The following is an 18,224-nucleotide window of genomic DNA, read 5'->3' as shown; positions in this document are numbered from 1 at the left end:
TTCCTCTCTGTCTCAGATTACCACCTTTTTGTTTCCCGCTCGCATTCTAAACGACGCTCCTCTCTTTCGCGCTCACGCCTCTCTTCCTCCTCTTTCTGCTGTGTCTTTCTTTGACTGATGAGGTCCCATGCTTCACAGAGCTCCTCATTAACAGCTCCCAAATTATTATTCACTTGTATTATTATGTGTTTTTGGGCCAAACCCCTTGTATTGATTCCCAATTCCTCACACAACAGCAACAAGTCCGGCTTCTGCCGCTCCCATAAGTCCATGATCATACTGAGGGCTCGCTACTTCCAAAAAAACTTCCCGAAACGAAGAAACTGAGTCTTTTGGCAAAGTTAACTACCAGCTCTAAAATTTACACTCTTTTAGAACCTGGTTCACTCAAAGGAAAAGCCAAACACTTACCCATACGTGGTACATGTCTCGAGCCAGCTGCTCCTCGTGGGCCGACTGTTGTTGTCTCTTTTAGCTTCGTATCCGACCGGTGATCACCAGTTGTTGAGGATCTCTGTGATGTTCAACAGTAGTCGCTCCAAATCCCACCGCTGCCACCAGTTGTTGAGAATCAGGGTCTACCCAGTCGTTTGTGGTAGCGTGGCGCAACTTCAGGTGCAGGAAACGAACGCTGACAAGATGGGGGTACGAAAAACAAACAGGTTTATGGCACTATACACACTTATTTACAGCATAGAGAGGTTGAAAGTTTCACAAACCACGAGCGTGGTAGCTTGACCGTTACATAGTACTGAGCGACGTCCAGCAATCTGCGGCGTCGTTTTAATACCTGTCGGGCTCCTCCTCCTTGAGTGGAACACCAATCACACACCTAAAACATCACCCACAGAGCATCGGTCAGTAACGAATGCTCCACCGAATAGTTATTGAACCTCTTGACGCAATGCTCTGAGAAGAGGGGAAATGGGGTTCCTTTCCGGAACAATTTGGCGGTTGGGTTGCTTCTTCCACCTTTCCCAGGAAGGTCAGCCAAGGAGTAAATACTTTAATCGTAGAGACACGACTTGTGCGGTGGGTCTGCTTTGATGTCTCGCTAAACAAGCTGGCCCGGAGGAATTGCTTGTAGGGATATTGGCTCACGGACCGTCTTCTAATCCCTTTGTCGCTCCCCGCCGCTGGACGCTGGTTCAGAGAGAACTGGAGTTCCGGGCGTGGGAGCGCTGCCCGGCTACGTTTTGCAGCGACAGCATGGCGCCTACTGACGACGGTAATAATACCGAAGATCGGGCGTCGGGTTGGTGGCAAGCGTCAGACCAGACAGCGAGTTTGCAGGTCCAATAGCGCTGCGTGCAAGGGCCTTTTGTCAATGTAGCTCCACGGTTCTTTGACAAAAAGTGATGACGGCTGGGATGCAAGCTGGGTAGTGTGAAATAAGCATCTTCAACAAGCATTTCTTGACGTCTTCGAAAATATGCTTCTTCTCTTCCTCCGAGTCGACGCAAGCGCCTAGTTCCTCGACATCCCGTGTGCAGCTGGTGCTTCTCTCACCAGGTTGTCGAGCACGCTGATGCAGAAGCTGCTGAGCACCAAGCTTGCTCAAGGTGGTGTGGCCGAAGACTTCAGCGAGTGCTGTTTTGAAAGAGGACCTGGTCTTTACTTCACGAACATAAATTTGGCACCTGAAGTTCAATGTCCGCAAGGTAGAAAAAAATCACAGCTTTGTCGCAAAGGTGAAGCAGCGAATGCAATATCAACAAATTGGAAGGTCATGCGCAGAATGGCCAGCAGATCGAAACGTGCCTCGCATTTATAACAAACAAATGACGCACGAAACGTATTCCCAGGTACAGATGAACGCGAATAAGTGCTTCAGTAGTTACTTAGCTGTGCCTAACAAGCACCTGCTTTTTGCAAAAGGAGACTGCAATGATTGCAGTAAATCTTTGTGCGCCCGATAACTGCAACAGAATCGTTCCAAGATTAGCCCGAGGGCAGCCAACTGTATTAGAGGGAAAACTCACAAAGTTTCAAAACGCGACTCCACAAAGTTCTTGAACAGGAAGGAGCCTATATTTAATTGACATCATTTGGAGGACATGCAAAAAGTAAGTGAATCAAAATATTTGGCCTCATAGCTGGTGCTTGACCTCAAAGGACGCCGAAAAACGATAGCCTTTTGTTTGGAAACGCTGCATGACATGTGGATGCCATCTGGCAGTAATGCCACGAAACGACAGTTTTCTAGAAATGAGAGCAGCTGGTAGGTAGGAGGCCACACCGTGTCGTTTAAGCGAAACGTAAAAAACACCAGCTCTTTCGTTCTTCGGATTCTTGATGTAATATGAGTACACCTTCACTGTAATATAACAAGTGCTCCAACTACAATCACTGTCACCAAAGTCATGACAGCTTTCATAGCGTAGCTCCTTACGAATGGCTAGGTAGTTGTCGGATGGAAGCAAAGAATAACAGCTACCACCGGTGGTATCTGTCTACCAGGTAGACTTCTTTGTTTGCTATTGCGGTGGCAATAAGTATAGACCCATTTTATATTTATTGTAACAAACACTCACGTGTTCATGCTGCACCCAAATATACTTATATTTTTTCATTAGGAACAATCACTATAAAAAAAGCACTCGAATTGGGGCGAGTTTGTACCAGAATTCGAGATTAGTTTTTTTTCAGGCACAAAAAAAGCACAGCAAAGGAATTAATGGGGGTCTTTTATATTCACAAACGTGCTTCCACGTGCGTCAGCCAGCCATAAATTGTTGATGTCCAGTCGCGTCGATGTCCAGTCGCGACTGGACATCGACGCAAACTTGGCTGGTCGTCGGGCACGAGACTTGGGATACACGTTTGTTTTAGATAGCAAAACGAAGCGTTGATATCAGCGTGACAATCCTGACCACTTAACCGCTTGTGTCTATTATTCCTGCCTCGATCGAATTTTCGGGCATCTGATCTAGGATGCTGTCATCGGTCATCGTTAGCTGATTGTACATCGCCCTCACTTGGTCGATTAAAACGCTGATTTGTTACGATGACAACTCTTGTTTCCATAGGAAGCTTTCAGCTACCTGTGCGATGGCATCCCGTTGTGAGCGCATGCTCTCACGTCGTCGGAGTAGCCTTCTATGGTTCAGTTCGCCGCCGGAAACCCTGCACCAAAGGTTCAGCGGAGACTGTGCGTCACTTTGAAACTTTAAGTTTGGCGTCATTCCGAAAATCCCGGGTTTTGGCACCACGTAGTGGACCACGAGGTCTACCGGCTACCAGGCTCTCGTACAAGAACGAGAGACGGCAAGTTCGAAAGGAACTTTTCTTTTTATAGAAAGTTTAAAAAATGCCAGCCCTGCACGGCAGGCGCAGCGCAGTCCCAGCGAAAGCATGAAGAGCAGTTTTTTTAGAACCTTTTCTAAACATCCTTTGGGTAAATGCTAGAAGCACACTTGCTGAGTACCTACTACGCAATAAATATTTATAGCTTTGCATATTAGGCCGACGTTCACTATAGTATGCATCGTGATTCTTGCGAGAAGCGTGGCATGCGCTAAACACTTGCATCAAACTTTGTGTTCTATTCAGTGGCAGAACATGATGAAGAAGTACGGCTAATGTGGGTATGTACCATTGCTTATTAGGTGATGAAGGAGGAAATATTAAAGAAAAAACGGCAAGATATGGAAGAATTGTCTCTTTCGCCTAGGTGGCAGCCATGAGTCCTTGCACTCTGGCGGCATCCTCGGCTTGCCGAAGGACATCGAGTTGCACTTCTGGGTCTGCGCTTAGCAGTGCGGTCTCCCACTGATGTCCATTGCTGTATTTTTTATATTTCCCTCTCACTGAGGGGCAAGCCCACGCTATATCATTGAAATCCGCCCTTTGATTGCAGAACTTACACAAATCTTAGGATATTTCTGGGTAGATGTAGTGAAAAGTTACCGGGTTTGGGAACGTGTTGGTTTGTAAGAGGCGCCATGCCGTCGGCTGCTGCTTGTTGAGTGAGGTATGTGCCGGGGGGAATAGGACCTTTCCTAGCCTGTAGTGTTTCGTGATCTCTTCTTAACTAATCATGCGGTCCCTCTCCGCCCCCGGACTTCGCACTGCACCTGTTCGGCCGGCCAGTTCTCAAGCCAGGTCATGCGCGATTTTGTTTCCGGGGAGGGAGGAGTGAGCAGGTGTCCATACATATGAAGTAACGCTCGTCGCAAACGTTTGCCGAAATTCTTAGCACTTCCGGTGAGATTCTTCCCTTGGCATAATTTTGAACCATGGTTTTGTAATCGCTGATCACAACTTCAGCTTTTGTGGAGGCTAGAGCTATCGCTGCCTACTCCGCCACTTCTGCCCTATCTGTACGTACACTGCCACTGACGTTGGAATCTGTTTGAATATTTGTAGCTACGATTACCATGCTTCGGCCATTCTCGTATTCTGCTGCATCTACATAGACCACGTTCCGAGCGTTGCCAAACTTTTTATGTATGCTCTTCGCCCTTTCTATTTTTCTAGCGTGGTGAAGCTCAGGATGCACACTTCTAGGTAATGAAGGCACCACGATATGCCCCCTTTCCAGCCGGGTAATACCCTTTTTGACCCTATGTTGCACGTTGTACGCGACGCCAAATGTGTCCAACAAATGCCTGCTCGTAGGGCTCTGGGTTAACCGATCATACTGTGCTATCGTGTGAGCCTCTATTAGCTCTGCTAGCGTGTTATGTAGTCCTACAGCCAAGAACTTGTCATTCGTAGCATTTAACGGTAGACCTATTGCTTGTTTATATGCTTTGTTAATGGCGCAATCCATTTTGCTCTGTTCGGCTGCATGTAGTTTAAGGTATGGGGCAACGTACACGATGCAACTGACTACAAAAGCCTGAACTAAACGAACTAAGTTGTGTTCCTTTATACCATAGTTTTTGTTGGCTATTTGTTTGATCAGCCTGCTTGTTTGGTGGACGCTGTTCTCTAATAGCCTAATAGTTTCTCCACTGTGCCCATTCTCAGATATATAGAGGCCGAGAATTTGTAGGTTCACTACCGTGGGTATTTTACTTCCCCCTGCAAAAATTGTGATATCTGGCCTTTCCTGTATGCTTTTGCGTCCCCTACATGTGGGCCTATAAATGAGCAATTCCGACTTTTCGTGAGAAACTTTTAGCCTCTTACCTTCTACATATCTCTCTACAGTGTCAACAGCTTCTTGTAATATGTTTCCAATGTCGCTGTCAATCCCACCCGTCACCCAGAGGGTGATGTCGTCTGCGTATATGCTATGTTTGAGGCCCTCAATCTGGTCAAGCTTTGGGGGTAGGCCAATCATCGCCACATTAAATATCAGGAGGGACAGCACCGAACCCTGTGGCGTCCCCCTACTGCCCAATTCAATCTCTTCAGACCTTGCCTCTCCAACCGCGATTCTTGCAGTGCGGTCTAATGGGAAGTCTCTCACATTTGCGTAGGTGCGCTGTTCTATCCCCAGTGACTGAAGATTCCCTAATATGGCTCTGTGTGTGATGGTATTGAAGGCCTAGGTGAAAGCAAGGCCAAGGATAGCCTTAGAGTCTAACGATATGGTCCCCACGTCGAGTATTTGATGCTTAATCTGTACATGATGTCCTGTGTTGATAGTTTAGGTCTGAAAACGATCATGGTATGTGGAAAGGGTCCGTTCTCCTCCATGTAGGTAGTGGGACGCATAACGATGACGTGCTTCATGAGTTTGCCTATACATGAAGTCGGTGAAATTGGTCTAAAGTTATCCAACTGTGCTTTCTTTACCGGCTTTGGAATCATAATGACCTGCGCAGTCTTGCATTGTCGTGGAATGGTCCCACTCTCCCAACACTTATTCATGTACTCAGTGAGCGCCTTAATGGATTCGTCGTCCAAGTTTCTGAGCGTCTTATTAGTTATTTTATGAGGTCCCGGAGCAGACCTCGGGTTTAGTCGCGTGAGCTCGAATCTAACCTCGGCCTCCGTTATATCAGCATTGAGTATAAAGTTGTCCTGCCCCTTGTAACCGGAAATTAGTTCTGTTGTTGCATCTAAGAAACACATTTTTAGTAGCTCGTGGAAGAGCTCCTCCTCTGTTCCTGCATAGTTATGTATTACGTGTTGCAGCTTATGCCTCTGTGCAGTCTTTGTACTTCACAGGTCTAGGAGACTTCGGAGAATGTTCCGAGTCTTTGACACCTTCATTTCTCTATCCATCAAGTTACACGTGGCGTCCCACTGTTGTTGGGTGAGCCGATCCACATGAAACTCAATCTCCTTATCTAATGCAGCTACTTTCTTTCTTAAATTACGATTGTATTTTTGTCTTTTCCAGCGCTTTTGAATTCTAGTCCATGCCTCCCACAGATGCAACATTTGGTGTCCATCTCCGCCATTCCCGCTTCTTCGGGAACAATTTTAGTGGCTTTCTTGACACTCTGTTAAAGCTTCTCTACCCATTTTTCTATATCTACAATGGTATCATCTGAATCCTACTTTCGAATCTTGCGGAAATAGTCCCATTCTACAAGTTCCAGTTGTCTGCCTTGCTTTTTTGAGGGCCTGCATGCACCGATTTAACTACAATATAACGATCGCTGCCAAAATTCTGCTGCGTGTTTACCCATCGCGAGTCTGCTACGTTCTTCGTAAAAGTTAGGTCCGGTGTTGTGTCATTACTAACGCTGTTGCCTATTCTTGTGGGCTCCTTAAGATTCGTTATCAGCATAAGGCCCTCGTGTTGAGCGTCTGTTCATAAGTTGCGTCCCTTTATATTCTCGACAGTGTATCCCCAAGCCTCGTGCGGTGCACAAAAGTCACCGACTATGACGAGAGCCTGTCTCTCCGCTATGCTCAAGGCTTTGCGGAAAAGTGTACCAAACTGGAACTTCTGTCGGGGTGGGCTCTAAATGTTAAGCACGAAGAGGCTTTCCTTTTTCTTACAGGATGGTATTGTTTCTATAAGGACGTGGTCTATGCTGTGCACTCCGGTATCATGCTCTACAGCCTTGAGGTTTCTATGCACCCGAGTTGGGACAGTAGCCTTCTCATGAGAAGTACTATATGATTTGTACCCCGATAACATTGCCGTTCCCCCGGTCTCCTACAGGGAGATGACACCTGGCGCCTTTCTGGTTATCACGAATTGCTGCAGGTTCCCTCGTTTCCTACGGTACCCGTAGCAATTCCACTGCCAAATAATGTACTTGTTACGTGGCGCCATGTTTATTTATGGGAACCTCCCCGGTGACCTTGCTGATTTCTGCTGTTGGTGTTCTGCTATACGGTTTTAAATTAACCAGCCCCGCACCAGACGATCTAATGTCCTTCGGCGTGCTCTCTATTGCTAATACCCTGTGCTCGAGTCCATCAAATCGTTCCTTGATTTCGACGTACATGCAAGTAATTTGGTTTTGTATTTCATCAAACATTTCTTTGAACAATCCCTTAATCTCGCTCATCGAAAAATTACCGGCTTTTTCTGCCTCTTCCCGCGCCCTCCTTTTCAGTGGCGGAGACTTCTCGCTCATTTGCGAGGGAACAGATAATTGGGCTCAATTACGCGTTGGTATTTTGCTAGAAAAGGGAGTGTTAGGCGTCGCAGCCACGTTGCGCACCTCCTAAAGCTTCGCATTTTCTTCTTTCAGTTGCTTAATCTCTTCTTTAGGCGTTAGGTTCTCCCTCACGATTTATTCTAACACTTTTTTCGATCTGCATCATTTACTTTTCTAAGGTGCCCCCTAAAACATTACTTGGAGAGGCAGTGCCGGAGACCACACTTGCAAAGCTCACCGGCGTGCTGCCACTTCCTCATGTGGCTCTTGAGTGGGACCTTGGCCTTGATCTTAATCTTGGTTTGGAGCGGGACCTGGACTGTCTTAGACTCTTTCCCCCAGTAAGCTTTGAGAAGGATGCGGAGTGGTCTCGTGCGAGGATGTTCGCACTGTTTTCCTTTTAGTGTTCTTTTCCGACTGCTGGCCGTTTGTTGTGTTGTGGTCCTCGTCATGGCATACGCCGACTTCCTTGTACTGGTAGCAGGCTTCAGCGTACGCTGCCCATGCTTCCTCCTTGTCTCGCTTCGTCTGTTTCCAGCGGCGCCTCCTAACCAGGTATGGTGTCTTGTATCTTGTCTTACATCTCTTGTCTCCAGTGGGGTGATCTTTGCCACATAACTTGCAATCCACTTCTCAACGGTGATCTTGCGCTGGATTACCGCTTCCACATCTCCTGCACACCTTGTCGTTGGAGTAGGGACACACCTCTGTTCTATGTCCAAGTCTCCCACACCTATAGCAGACATCGAAGTGTTTTCTGTAGAGCGTGCGCTTGACGAGCATTGCTCCATACCTCACATATCCCGGAACGCGAAACCCCTCAAACTGCACAATATTATTTTCCGTGTTTCCCATTCTTTTCGCATGAAGGACTCCTGGGTTACGTGGAGTGACCAAGTTGCTAAGGATGTCTTCTGGGCTCTCTTCTTGGACACCCCTCGTATAAGTAGCTTTTACGCGTTCTCTGGGGCTGCCCTGTACGCACAGGTCTCAAATTCCTGCTGACCTATTCGTAGTTTGGTAACACTCTATACTGTCGGGCTTTATCCTCGGAAGGTGTAATGAAGAGTATGTTTTGCATGTTTTTGATGCACATACTGTCTTCCACAGCCGTTTCCCGGCCGACCCCCAGAGCATTGCGCAGGCAGCAATATATGCGATCCATCCTGTATTCTGAGACGTTAAGCCCACCACGTAGACGCACAAGGACCTTGTAATCTTCTGTTGGCAGATTAGGCAGTCGACTCACATTAATGATTTGTCGAGCGTTGCGCTCATTCTTCCATTTGTTTCCTGGCACCTTTTTTGCTAAGGGCGTCCCTCGCTGCGTAATTCCCTCGTAGCGGCGCTCCCGGTCGACCTGCGTCTTGGCGCCTTTTCGCACTTCGCACTAGCCTGACCATTTTTCAAACTCTTCCGGTGATAAGTCGTCTCCATCCACAGTTACGACCTCCATTTTGGCATAAATCGGGCCTTCGAAGATGAACGGGGGGCTCCGATCAGCTCCGACAGCGCGTTCAGCTGAGTTCTCCACATCACCGCGGCGGCGGTGGAGACACTAGCGTCCAGTTCGCGTTCGCTAAGCTTAGCTCCCGCGTTGACGTGGCGAGCCAAAAAACACGGTTGTTGCACCAAAATAATGCAGCGCACCTGTCAAAATGCGGTGTCCGAAAGATCTCCAGAACTTCTGTCATCCACTGGTGTGAAAAATGGTGCTAAGAACTTCGATATAGTGCCGATAATCGTGAAAAAACTGCGGAGCCGGTACGACGTGCGTCCGCACTCCATGGCCCCTAAGTGGCGACCACCTTTGGTGATGAAGAACAATCTTTTCTAATGAGTTGGAACATTGAACAATCCACTTATTACGCGATTCACATTGTGTGATGCCTGGTTGTTCCTTTGTTGTTCTAAAAGCTTTGTAACTTATAACAACGCGAATACTTTCCCGACATCATGCCTGCCTAAGGCACGTTTGCGCACGAGTTCCAAGCGCCAGCGTGGCTCAGCCTATAATATTGCTAAGAGATGCCGTACTCGGATTCTTATACGGTGCTGTGATGTGAATGTGCGCGTTTGGAAAGCGCACGACGACATCGGCCTGAACCGAGGAGGACGGTGACGATGACGCTCGGTTGTGGCACGTGTGGGCGTGAAGAATTGAAACCAATAAGGTGCCTCTACGGATATTTAGGAGAGCCACGGGAGAAGAACAGCGAAGCTCTGCAAACTTGGCTGAGTCGGGACCGAGTGAGGAAGGTTAACAGGGTAGGGACTAATCAATTAGGTTACGAAGGCTCAGGGAAAAAGCAGTTCAGAAGCAATTGCCAGCGACATCAGCATAGGAAGTTATGGGAGCTGCGATTTAAGCGCGACTATGTGTGTAGGGTACACTAATAGGAAAAAAACAACTTTGGTTCAAAGTCGAAGCAGTCATTACGTTTCACAAATCAGCTTTCTTTTGTCCAACAATATTAGGAGGTGCAATGAACAAAGAATTTTCGACGGTTTTTTTATATTACAGTTTTTTTCTAGCGCCCTGTGCCCACGCTACTATCACACAGGGCAGCCCTTCACTACATGGGTATACATGGCAAGGCCCGCTTGTAAAATTCATCTGCAAAGACGCACCCCTCACGTGCTTCATTGTGCTGTGCCTGCTTGCGTTCTCTGGTGTGCGCGATATTGCTGTGCTGTGCTGTTCTCTGCTGTGCGCGATATCAGTGCAGTGTCCAACGGGCAGCGGAAATATGCGAATTAAATTTCACGCCGAGTGCTTTCGTCCGTAGGTGCGAAAACCAGGTGATGTGCAAGGGTGCAGCAGCGACAAACGTATGTTTTGTGACCCATGTATTCTAGATAAGAAACGAGGACAATGGTTCGGAAAGCAGTGCTCCCTGGACTTTCATGCATGAGTATTCCTGTAGCCCGCTTTACTTTTTGAGCATGCAGTGCCTGTTATTCGCGTTAACGGTGATAAGACTGCCAAGTTATCTATCAAGCTAAAATTCGTATGTTTTCATTAGCATACGTTGCGGTACTTTATCGAAGCAGAATTCAAGATAAAACATAACGCAGAAAATGTGCGCAGATTTTTCCTATGTCGTAACTTTTCTGTCCTGTGGAATAAATTTGAGGTATCGTGACCAGTGAATAAAACAATTTTCATCAATTTAGTGGGACACGGCGTCGTTTCTTCCTGTTAAAACAGAAATTCAGAAGCATTGTGGATGCTCAAAAACCTGCGCATATGTGAAACAAAGAAGCTACGCTGCAGATATCACATGTATACGGAGCTACGCTGCTGGTTACCTTAATTCATCGGTGGAAGATGCCACGAATAGCGAATAAAAGTTCGGAGAATAAATTTTCTTGTACAACTGAGGTAAATTGAATGGTAGTACACTTAAACATCACTATTTACTGATGAGTCTGCATTAGATTATCTGGTCTTGAGTTGAAGCGCACTTGTAGATCACTCGCCAGCGATCGCCTTAGCCCGAGCCCTCAGCGATCAGGGGCATATTAAAAAGAATTTGAGATTAAATTTGGTGCTAGTGCACACAAAATGACGTCACTTGTTTAGCAGCTATTGCGTCACATCCGCTTTATGTTTTGTTCCACAGGAAGTGTTCTCTTCTCAGAGAGATGGCGCTAAGCTTCATGAGCAGATATAATCAGCTGCCATTTTCTGAACGTATGGGCTTCTATGGAGCCTTCCCTACCTGTGTGTATATACCTTGGCCAGAGAGCGGGAGTGACGGCCAGCAGAGCTCCTGCATCAAGGTCTCTGCGGGCTCACATCTGGACACAGAGCTTCTTCTCGTCGCCTGGCGTGGGCCAGGCTTGTTTTGGTCTTTTGGCATTGGCCAAAGAACGTCTCTGGCTCGTGTGCAAGCTGCGGCTGCCGAACGCCGAAAAGTCACTGATCTCAACTAGACTGGCACTTCCTTCCCTGTCAGTCAACGATTTCAGCGTCTTAACCACATCACCGCGGTCACCGCTTGCGTGAGTGCACCGATACATCGGTAGCAGAGCCTCCGCTGCAAGCACCGCGTCACGTTAGGTTGGGATATGGGTTCCTTTCTTCTGAACATTTATTTGAACGCACTCTTCATGTCTTTAGCCATTTGCTCTTTCTGTTAACCCCTTTTTAGTTTTGTATGGTGTGTTTTTTGTATGGTATTTATATTTAAGGGGTTTTAGAAATACATCGAAGTGTTGGCAATTGTGGAAACAAATGGTATCGTCGGCTTCTTTCTATAGGATGGTTATGTCATCAGTCTTTTGTTTACACGAACCTACACTAGAGCTTGCTCCTTAAACAGCCTCGTGACAGGTGCACTGCTAGCCTTGTCACGTGCAGAAAGCACGCAGTTAATGTATCTCATTACGACCTGTCTGTTGGTATCGCAATATCTCTCGAAGGATTGCGAGAAATCACATGTTTCATTTTGCATATTAGCTAAATCTTTTTTCTTTAGGCTTCTTACAGAGACTCTACAAGTTGAAACGAAAATTATAAAAAGGGGTCTGTTGGTGCTGTGGTGAATACACTGTTTCATCTGTCATAAACAAGCCACCATCGAACATGTCTTTCTGGATTGCTGCGAAGCTGTGTTTTTCTTTTTTTGGGGGGACACTCTGCAGAGAATTATCAAAACTGATTTACCGCTGGATGCTTACGGGATCAGGGTTTTACGAGTTTATGAAGAAGATAACGGAGCACCTTATGATACTGTTAATGTTGCTCGACATTCGCAGTATTTGTAACAAGTACGCAGCAGTTTGCATGCTGAGAATTGTGAATATTTCACCCATTCTGCCCATTGAATATTCTGAACATTTGTGAATACATTACAGCCTTCGAGATCTTTGTGAAGACCGTAAAATTAACGATTTGGTTTCATAGTGGCCCGAACAACTAGAGCCACTTATCTGTGTAAATGAATTTTAATCACTTTGTAACCAGTCTGTTTGTTACTTTTGTATGTACTTTTCATGCACTGCAATATATATATGATGTTAAAAAGTAAGTAAAAAACCAGCATGGGTCAGCGGTAGAATACTCGGCTAGCATGCAGGATACCTAGGTTCGAATATCACTATGACGCCAAATCTCTTTGGTGTTCTTTATTCTGCTTTTTTTTCATTTTGTGTGATAGTGGTATGGACACCGGCAGCGGCAACGGCGGAGAACTGCGGCGCTGCGCGTGACCCTTGTTCTGATCTCATAACAGCTTTCTGTGTAAAAGAAGAGCTGATGGCTTCGTTCGCTCAAGAGACCGGGAGCTCATGAGGAGCACTGACGATGATTAATATTGCCATCTGCTAGGTTGATGAAGACGAAGTTCCAACAATAACCTTCGACAAACTCATTAAAGATGCAGCGAAGGTAGCGAAGCATAACTTGCTCGTATTGGTAGGCGACATTTATGCAAAATACTCAAGCACGGATTACGTAACTCAGGATGTCAAATTTAAGAACATAGCCGAGCAAGTAGAAATTACAGGCACGACGCTCCTGGCGGATCCGGTATTACTAAAAAAACTAGGCAACAGTAACTATAGAGACACGACTTCGCATTTAAAGATGTGCAAAAACTGCCAAACTGTGCAATGGAGCAACAATAGCAGATGTAGGTAGTGATCATTACATAGTATGCACCTCTATTACACGAACCTGATACGTAAAACGATTCACGCAGTGAAAATATATAACTGGCATGCGTTCAGAAAATCACTGAAAGAAAGGTTGACTTTCTCAGATATAGCAAACTTGAGTGAATAGTGTGACCAAATGGGGCGTCAAAAAGAGAGGTACAGTAAATAAATAACGGGAACAAGCAATGCCGCTGAGGTTGACTCACACCTATTGCATAATTCGGAAGCAAGGATACTTTTACAAAACGATGAAAAATACCGAAACGTAACCATAAATAAAGGAAGTGATCAGAAATATCACCCAACGCGCCGATTATTTCGCGAAATCAACTAGCTGAAACAAGTTGGACTAATTTCTAAGACTGACTCGACGGATCACTGAGTATGGCTAAATTATGACAGATACTGGAAGCCATACTAGTCCCCACTGAGACGAAAAGTGAAAACAGTTAACCCAACGAAAAGTTGCTGCACTCATACCTTGGTAAAAATAAAGACCTCATTCAAGCCATGCATGAAAAATGCTTTGGGGAATACAGAACCCCTTCAAACACAGGAAGGTAACAGGGTCACCGCAACCAGATTCGGACAAGCCTTTACGGACGCTGAAATTAGAGCAACCATATTTAGTACCAATGGTATGATCAGGAACCTAAATGACAAAGCCATTGAAGTTTTCATAAAAAACATAAACATTGGCTTGCAGTAACTGTCCCACGAGATTGAAAATATGCGGTTGTGTTCATGATGCTTAAAACATTAAATTGCCATCGAGTACATGCTCGCTCAGGTGCCGCTTAGAAAAAGTCTTCGAAAAGCTGGTCGACACCAGGCTTTTAAATCATCTCAGGAAGAATCGACACATGCCGGACACCATATTTAGATTTAGCTCACACCTTTTACCGCAAAATATTATACTATTTTTAAAAGAACAAGTAATAATGAACATCTCTATGGCTGGAGAACGCCATGATGGCCACTGATATAAATTGATCCTTGTATAACAACAGTCACAAAGCAATACATGAAGGTGTAGAGCAAGTTAACTGTGAAGAGTGAATATTTCGAATGTAAAAAGATCTCTTACTCACAAGTCTGCAATAATCCAGCTGGGAGATTACTAATGTGACTCGATTCGAACTCCAAACAAAGGAACACTGCAAGGGCAGGTATTTTCACCAACACTATCTAACGTATCGATGACAGGCCTTGCAGGAAAATTCAAAGATATTAAAAGTCTACCAGATGCAACATATGCAGACGACATCACAGTATGGAGAGCTACAGACCGCCTAGCAGAGAAAGAAGACACGATACATCAGGCAACTATCATGATAGAAGAGTACACATGAATACGGGGCCTAATGCTAAGCCAGAAAGTGGGAGCTCAATCGCTTCAGCAAGAAAAAAGCACGGAAGAAGACCCGAGTATCAAGCAGAAAGTCAGCCTAGAAGGAAATATCGTTCCAGCGAAAGAAAGCATCCGTATACTAGGCATGTGGCTGTAAGTCAACGGAGACGTCTGCACAAACTGAACAAACTCAACACATCGGTACAGCACATCTCCGGCATGATCTCGCGTATAACACACAACCGCAAAGGCACGAGAGAAGACCACACCATCATGCTGGTCAAAAATTTCGTCATCAGTAGTGTTACATACTCACTTCCGTATCTCATTATGGACAGAGAAGAAAGAGAAAAACTAACCAAATATCAGGAATGACCTACAATACAGCCCTTAGATTACCTCGGAATACTTCAAATGACAAGCTACTGGTGCTTGGTCTCCGTGACACAATTGCAAGAGTATGCGAGGCCCAACTACTATCGCAAGAAAATCGCCTTCTCCAGGCCCCAACTGGTGGAGCAGTCTTTACAAAACTAGGGTGCGGTGCGTTAGTACAAGAACAACAAGACACTAAAGAGGTAGCAGGCAAAATTAGAAAATGGTACACCGTGTCGCAAATACCAGGCAACATGCATGCTACTTTGAATACTGGGCGACAAAAAGCAAGGGCCGGACACAATAACAAAATGACAAAATATATCAACAACAGCCTAATTCACTGACGCCACCTCTTACCAGGTCGATGCGAATAAAGTTGTGCGTATATTCACAGACCACAGATGAAAAATTACAGCCAGCGCTTCAATAGATCAAACCTCGACATTAGGAGCAGAAGAGGTCGTCATAGCACTCGCTAAGAAAAAGGGATGGACGCGAAACGCTCAAATAACAATCTCTACAGATTCTCAAAAACTTGAAGAAACTATTTCAAGGGCAAAATAAAAAAAACAGACCTTATGGGTATTGCTTGGGACAGGATGGGACCCCACAGTAAAATATGTACAGACTGTGACTTTGGCACCGGGTCATTAGGACGTGACTAGTAACCTGCATGTGGGCGAGGCGGCACAAGACTACAAATCACCGAGTCACTGCGAACTCTGCAACAGAGGACTATAATGTCCTGGGCCCTTCTAACGCAACGACCGTTAGGTACTACATGAAAAATATGCAGCTATATCCACGTCCACGTAGCAAGCTCAGTGCGGCGGAGGCAACTGCGCTTAGATGACAAACATTGATATAAATCGACACACTTTCTAACTGATTCAATCCATGGCGTACAGAGATATATGCCCGTGATGAGAAGCCACCCAACACTCTTTCACATCACGCGGGAATGTGTGCACAGCACGGAGAACATCCCGCCACAAATGGCCTAACGGGCGAATGAGGGGCGCTGCTGTCTATTCCAGCCCTGGTGGATCAGCTGCAACTGATTTACTGAGCTGAACGGATGGCTTGTGCCAGTTGGGCCCTTGAATAGGGGCACCAGCCTGCCACACAGACTACGCTCTTCACCACATATATTTCCTTCAAGACATGAAGGTCCGTCGTGTCTGGTTTATGTGTTAATTAAAGTTTTCATGCTATAACACTACTACTTATAAATATGTTTGCTTCATGCCTGGCTCTCTAGTGTAGCTAGCAAACATAACATGTCGGCCTAAACAACTTTTTTGTGTTACACGTATATACTTAGTGAACGTACTTCTTTTACATTGAATCATTCTGTGTAACGTGCAGTAATTCTAATTTGTTCGGTGTCTCCAGCTCATGGTAGAATCGATGGTAGCGACTGTTGGTTTGGGTTTAATCGCAGCGAAAACATCGCCTCACCGTCCTTTAGCTCCGATGGGCAGCAACGTTTCATCAGGATTCTAGTGTGCATAAAGGGCAGGGGGAGGGTCTGTGGCCGCCTTCCTTAGTTTCCAAATAAAGAAATAGCCCAACGTGTTCCTGTACATTGCTTGAATAAGAAGAGGGGCCCAGTTACACTTCACGAACGCCCGAAAAGGGGGACCCTGCGCACACTTTTGCGTGTGTACCCACTCGATGCGCTTGGATATTTTGAATAGGCGAGTTCTGTTGCTATTAGTGCAATTTTTTTGAATGTTTGATGCTTTTGCGATGCAAAATCTGTAAAGTTTAAATGTATTCCTTAGGCGAATACAATACTTATGCATTGTGCTCTCGTAGCCATTATAAAAAACTTCAAAGCATAGCCACGAAGTGAATGATGATGAGTGGGGCGAAGCGTCCGTTAGTCCGTCCACACTTCCGTCCGTCTGTTTGTCCTTGCTTCTATCTCACTGTTCGTTCATTCTTGCGTCTGTCCACGCGTCCATCCATCCGCCCATCAGCTTTTCTGGCTGTTCATCCGCGCGTCCGTCCGTCCATGTAGTGAACACTACAAGTACCACCATCTCGCATCTTTTCATCCCAATTGTAGTCACGCGATCGCCTCTTTCCTTCCCCTGTGGCATATACCTGTCTACTCCCCGTGGCACATACCCGCTCTCTCTTGTATGTGCCACCGGCGGTTACACCCAACGACATCGGGAATGCACAAGCCACGCCAAATGCAAACTCCTTCACCTCTAATGAAAGCTACTGTGCTTAGTAAAAGCGGTGCATGGTGATTTTGCAAAAGGACATATCACTTGTACATGCGGACACCCAATTTAAATTTTGTACTCAGCTATCTGTCCCTCAGAAATACTTTTTATTGCCTACGTTATGTGTTGCAACCTTTTGCGTTAGTCAATATTTATTTTTGAACAAAGTTATACCAATAATAATATAAATTTGTCACGCACATAGTGTACAATAAATGTTACGGAGACATGTGCAAAATGTGTATCACGCAGATAAAATTTATTTCACGCTGCAATATATTGGTGTAGTTAAGATGGAATGAAGTGGGGTGAAGAGGAAAAAAGAGTTTTCATGTGTTTAGACAGAATTCAGTGTAGTTACGTGCATGTCAGAAGGCAATGTAACATTGTTACAATCGTACGTTGAAATACAAATTTCTAGCATAGTAGTTTCTCTTACTAAGTTCATTGAGAGGCGTTCGTGGCATAAACCACATTTACTCGTATGGGATTCATGCTTCCTCTAACGATGACCATATCCCTGGTATTTCACGTAGAAATGTTAACAAGGACGAGTAAATGAATATATTTGCATTCTTATTCTAATATTTGTACTTGTACGTGACGAAAAATTAGGATTCATGCAAGATAAACCACAATTTATTGGCCAATATTGCGCTATATAACCGATTTGCAGGCGCTTTCTCGATCGGGCGAAGTGTAGTTCTCCGCCAGGTATTCACACAAGCTCTTCAAAGTACGAAGTCGGTAGTAGCTGCCATAGCCACACAAGTTGTCTATGTCATCGAACTGAATGTCGTCGGCGACGATATTATATTTTAGATCAGTCACGTTCTTTTTGGTCTCGCATATCTGCAGAAAAAGTAATATATGGGGTTGAAGCACTGCATGCCAATCAATCAGTCAACGAATTTACAAATAAACCAATCAGACTGTTTATTTCTAAAACGGTGAAAACAGCTATTTAAACAAGTAAGACCTAACGCATTTCACTCGGTCCGTGCCACATGCACAGCCCCGTACATACATAGAGAAAAGACACAGCTCGAGTAGCATTTTTCCTTAGAACGTTAA

The 18,224-nt window shown here is 45.5% G+C and overlaps 1 protein-coding gene across 2 annotated transcripts in view; it reads right to left on the bottom strand.

Annotated features, from left to right (window-relative positions):
* Window positions 1-17,792: 17,792 nt before the first annotated feature.
* Window positions 17,793-18,224, bottom strand: part of LOC119169862 (uncharacterized) — a 225,998-nt gene continuing 225,566 nt past the window's right edge. For both annotated transcript variants that reach the window (XM_075886556.1, XM_075886555.1), the window contains exon 11: window positions 17,793-18,002. In XM_075886556.1, coding sequence (XP_075742671.1) covers window positions 17,808-18,002 — 195 coding nt within the window. In that variant the 3' untranslated portion in view covers window positions 17,793-17,807. The remainder of the gene's footprint in view (window positions 18,003-18,224) is intronic.

The sequence above is a fragment of the Rhipicephalus microplus genome, chromosome 2 (assembly GCF_043290135.1).
Source record: "Rhipicephalus microplus isolate Deutch F79 chromosome 2, USDA_Rmic, whole genome shotgun sequence".
NCBI classification, from domain to species: domain Eukaryota; kingdom Metazoa; phylum Arthropoda; class Arachnida; order Ixodida; family Ixodidae; genus Rhipicephalus; species Rhipicephalus microplus.
Note: the sequence above shows the minus strand (reverse complement) of the source record. Positions and strands in the feature narration are given on the sequence as shown.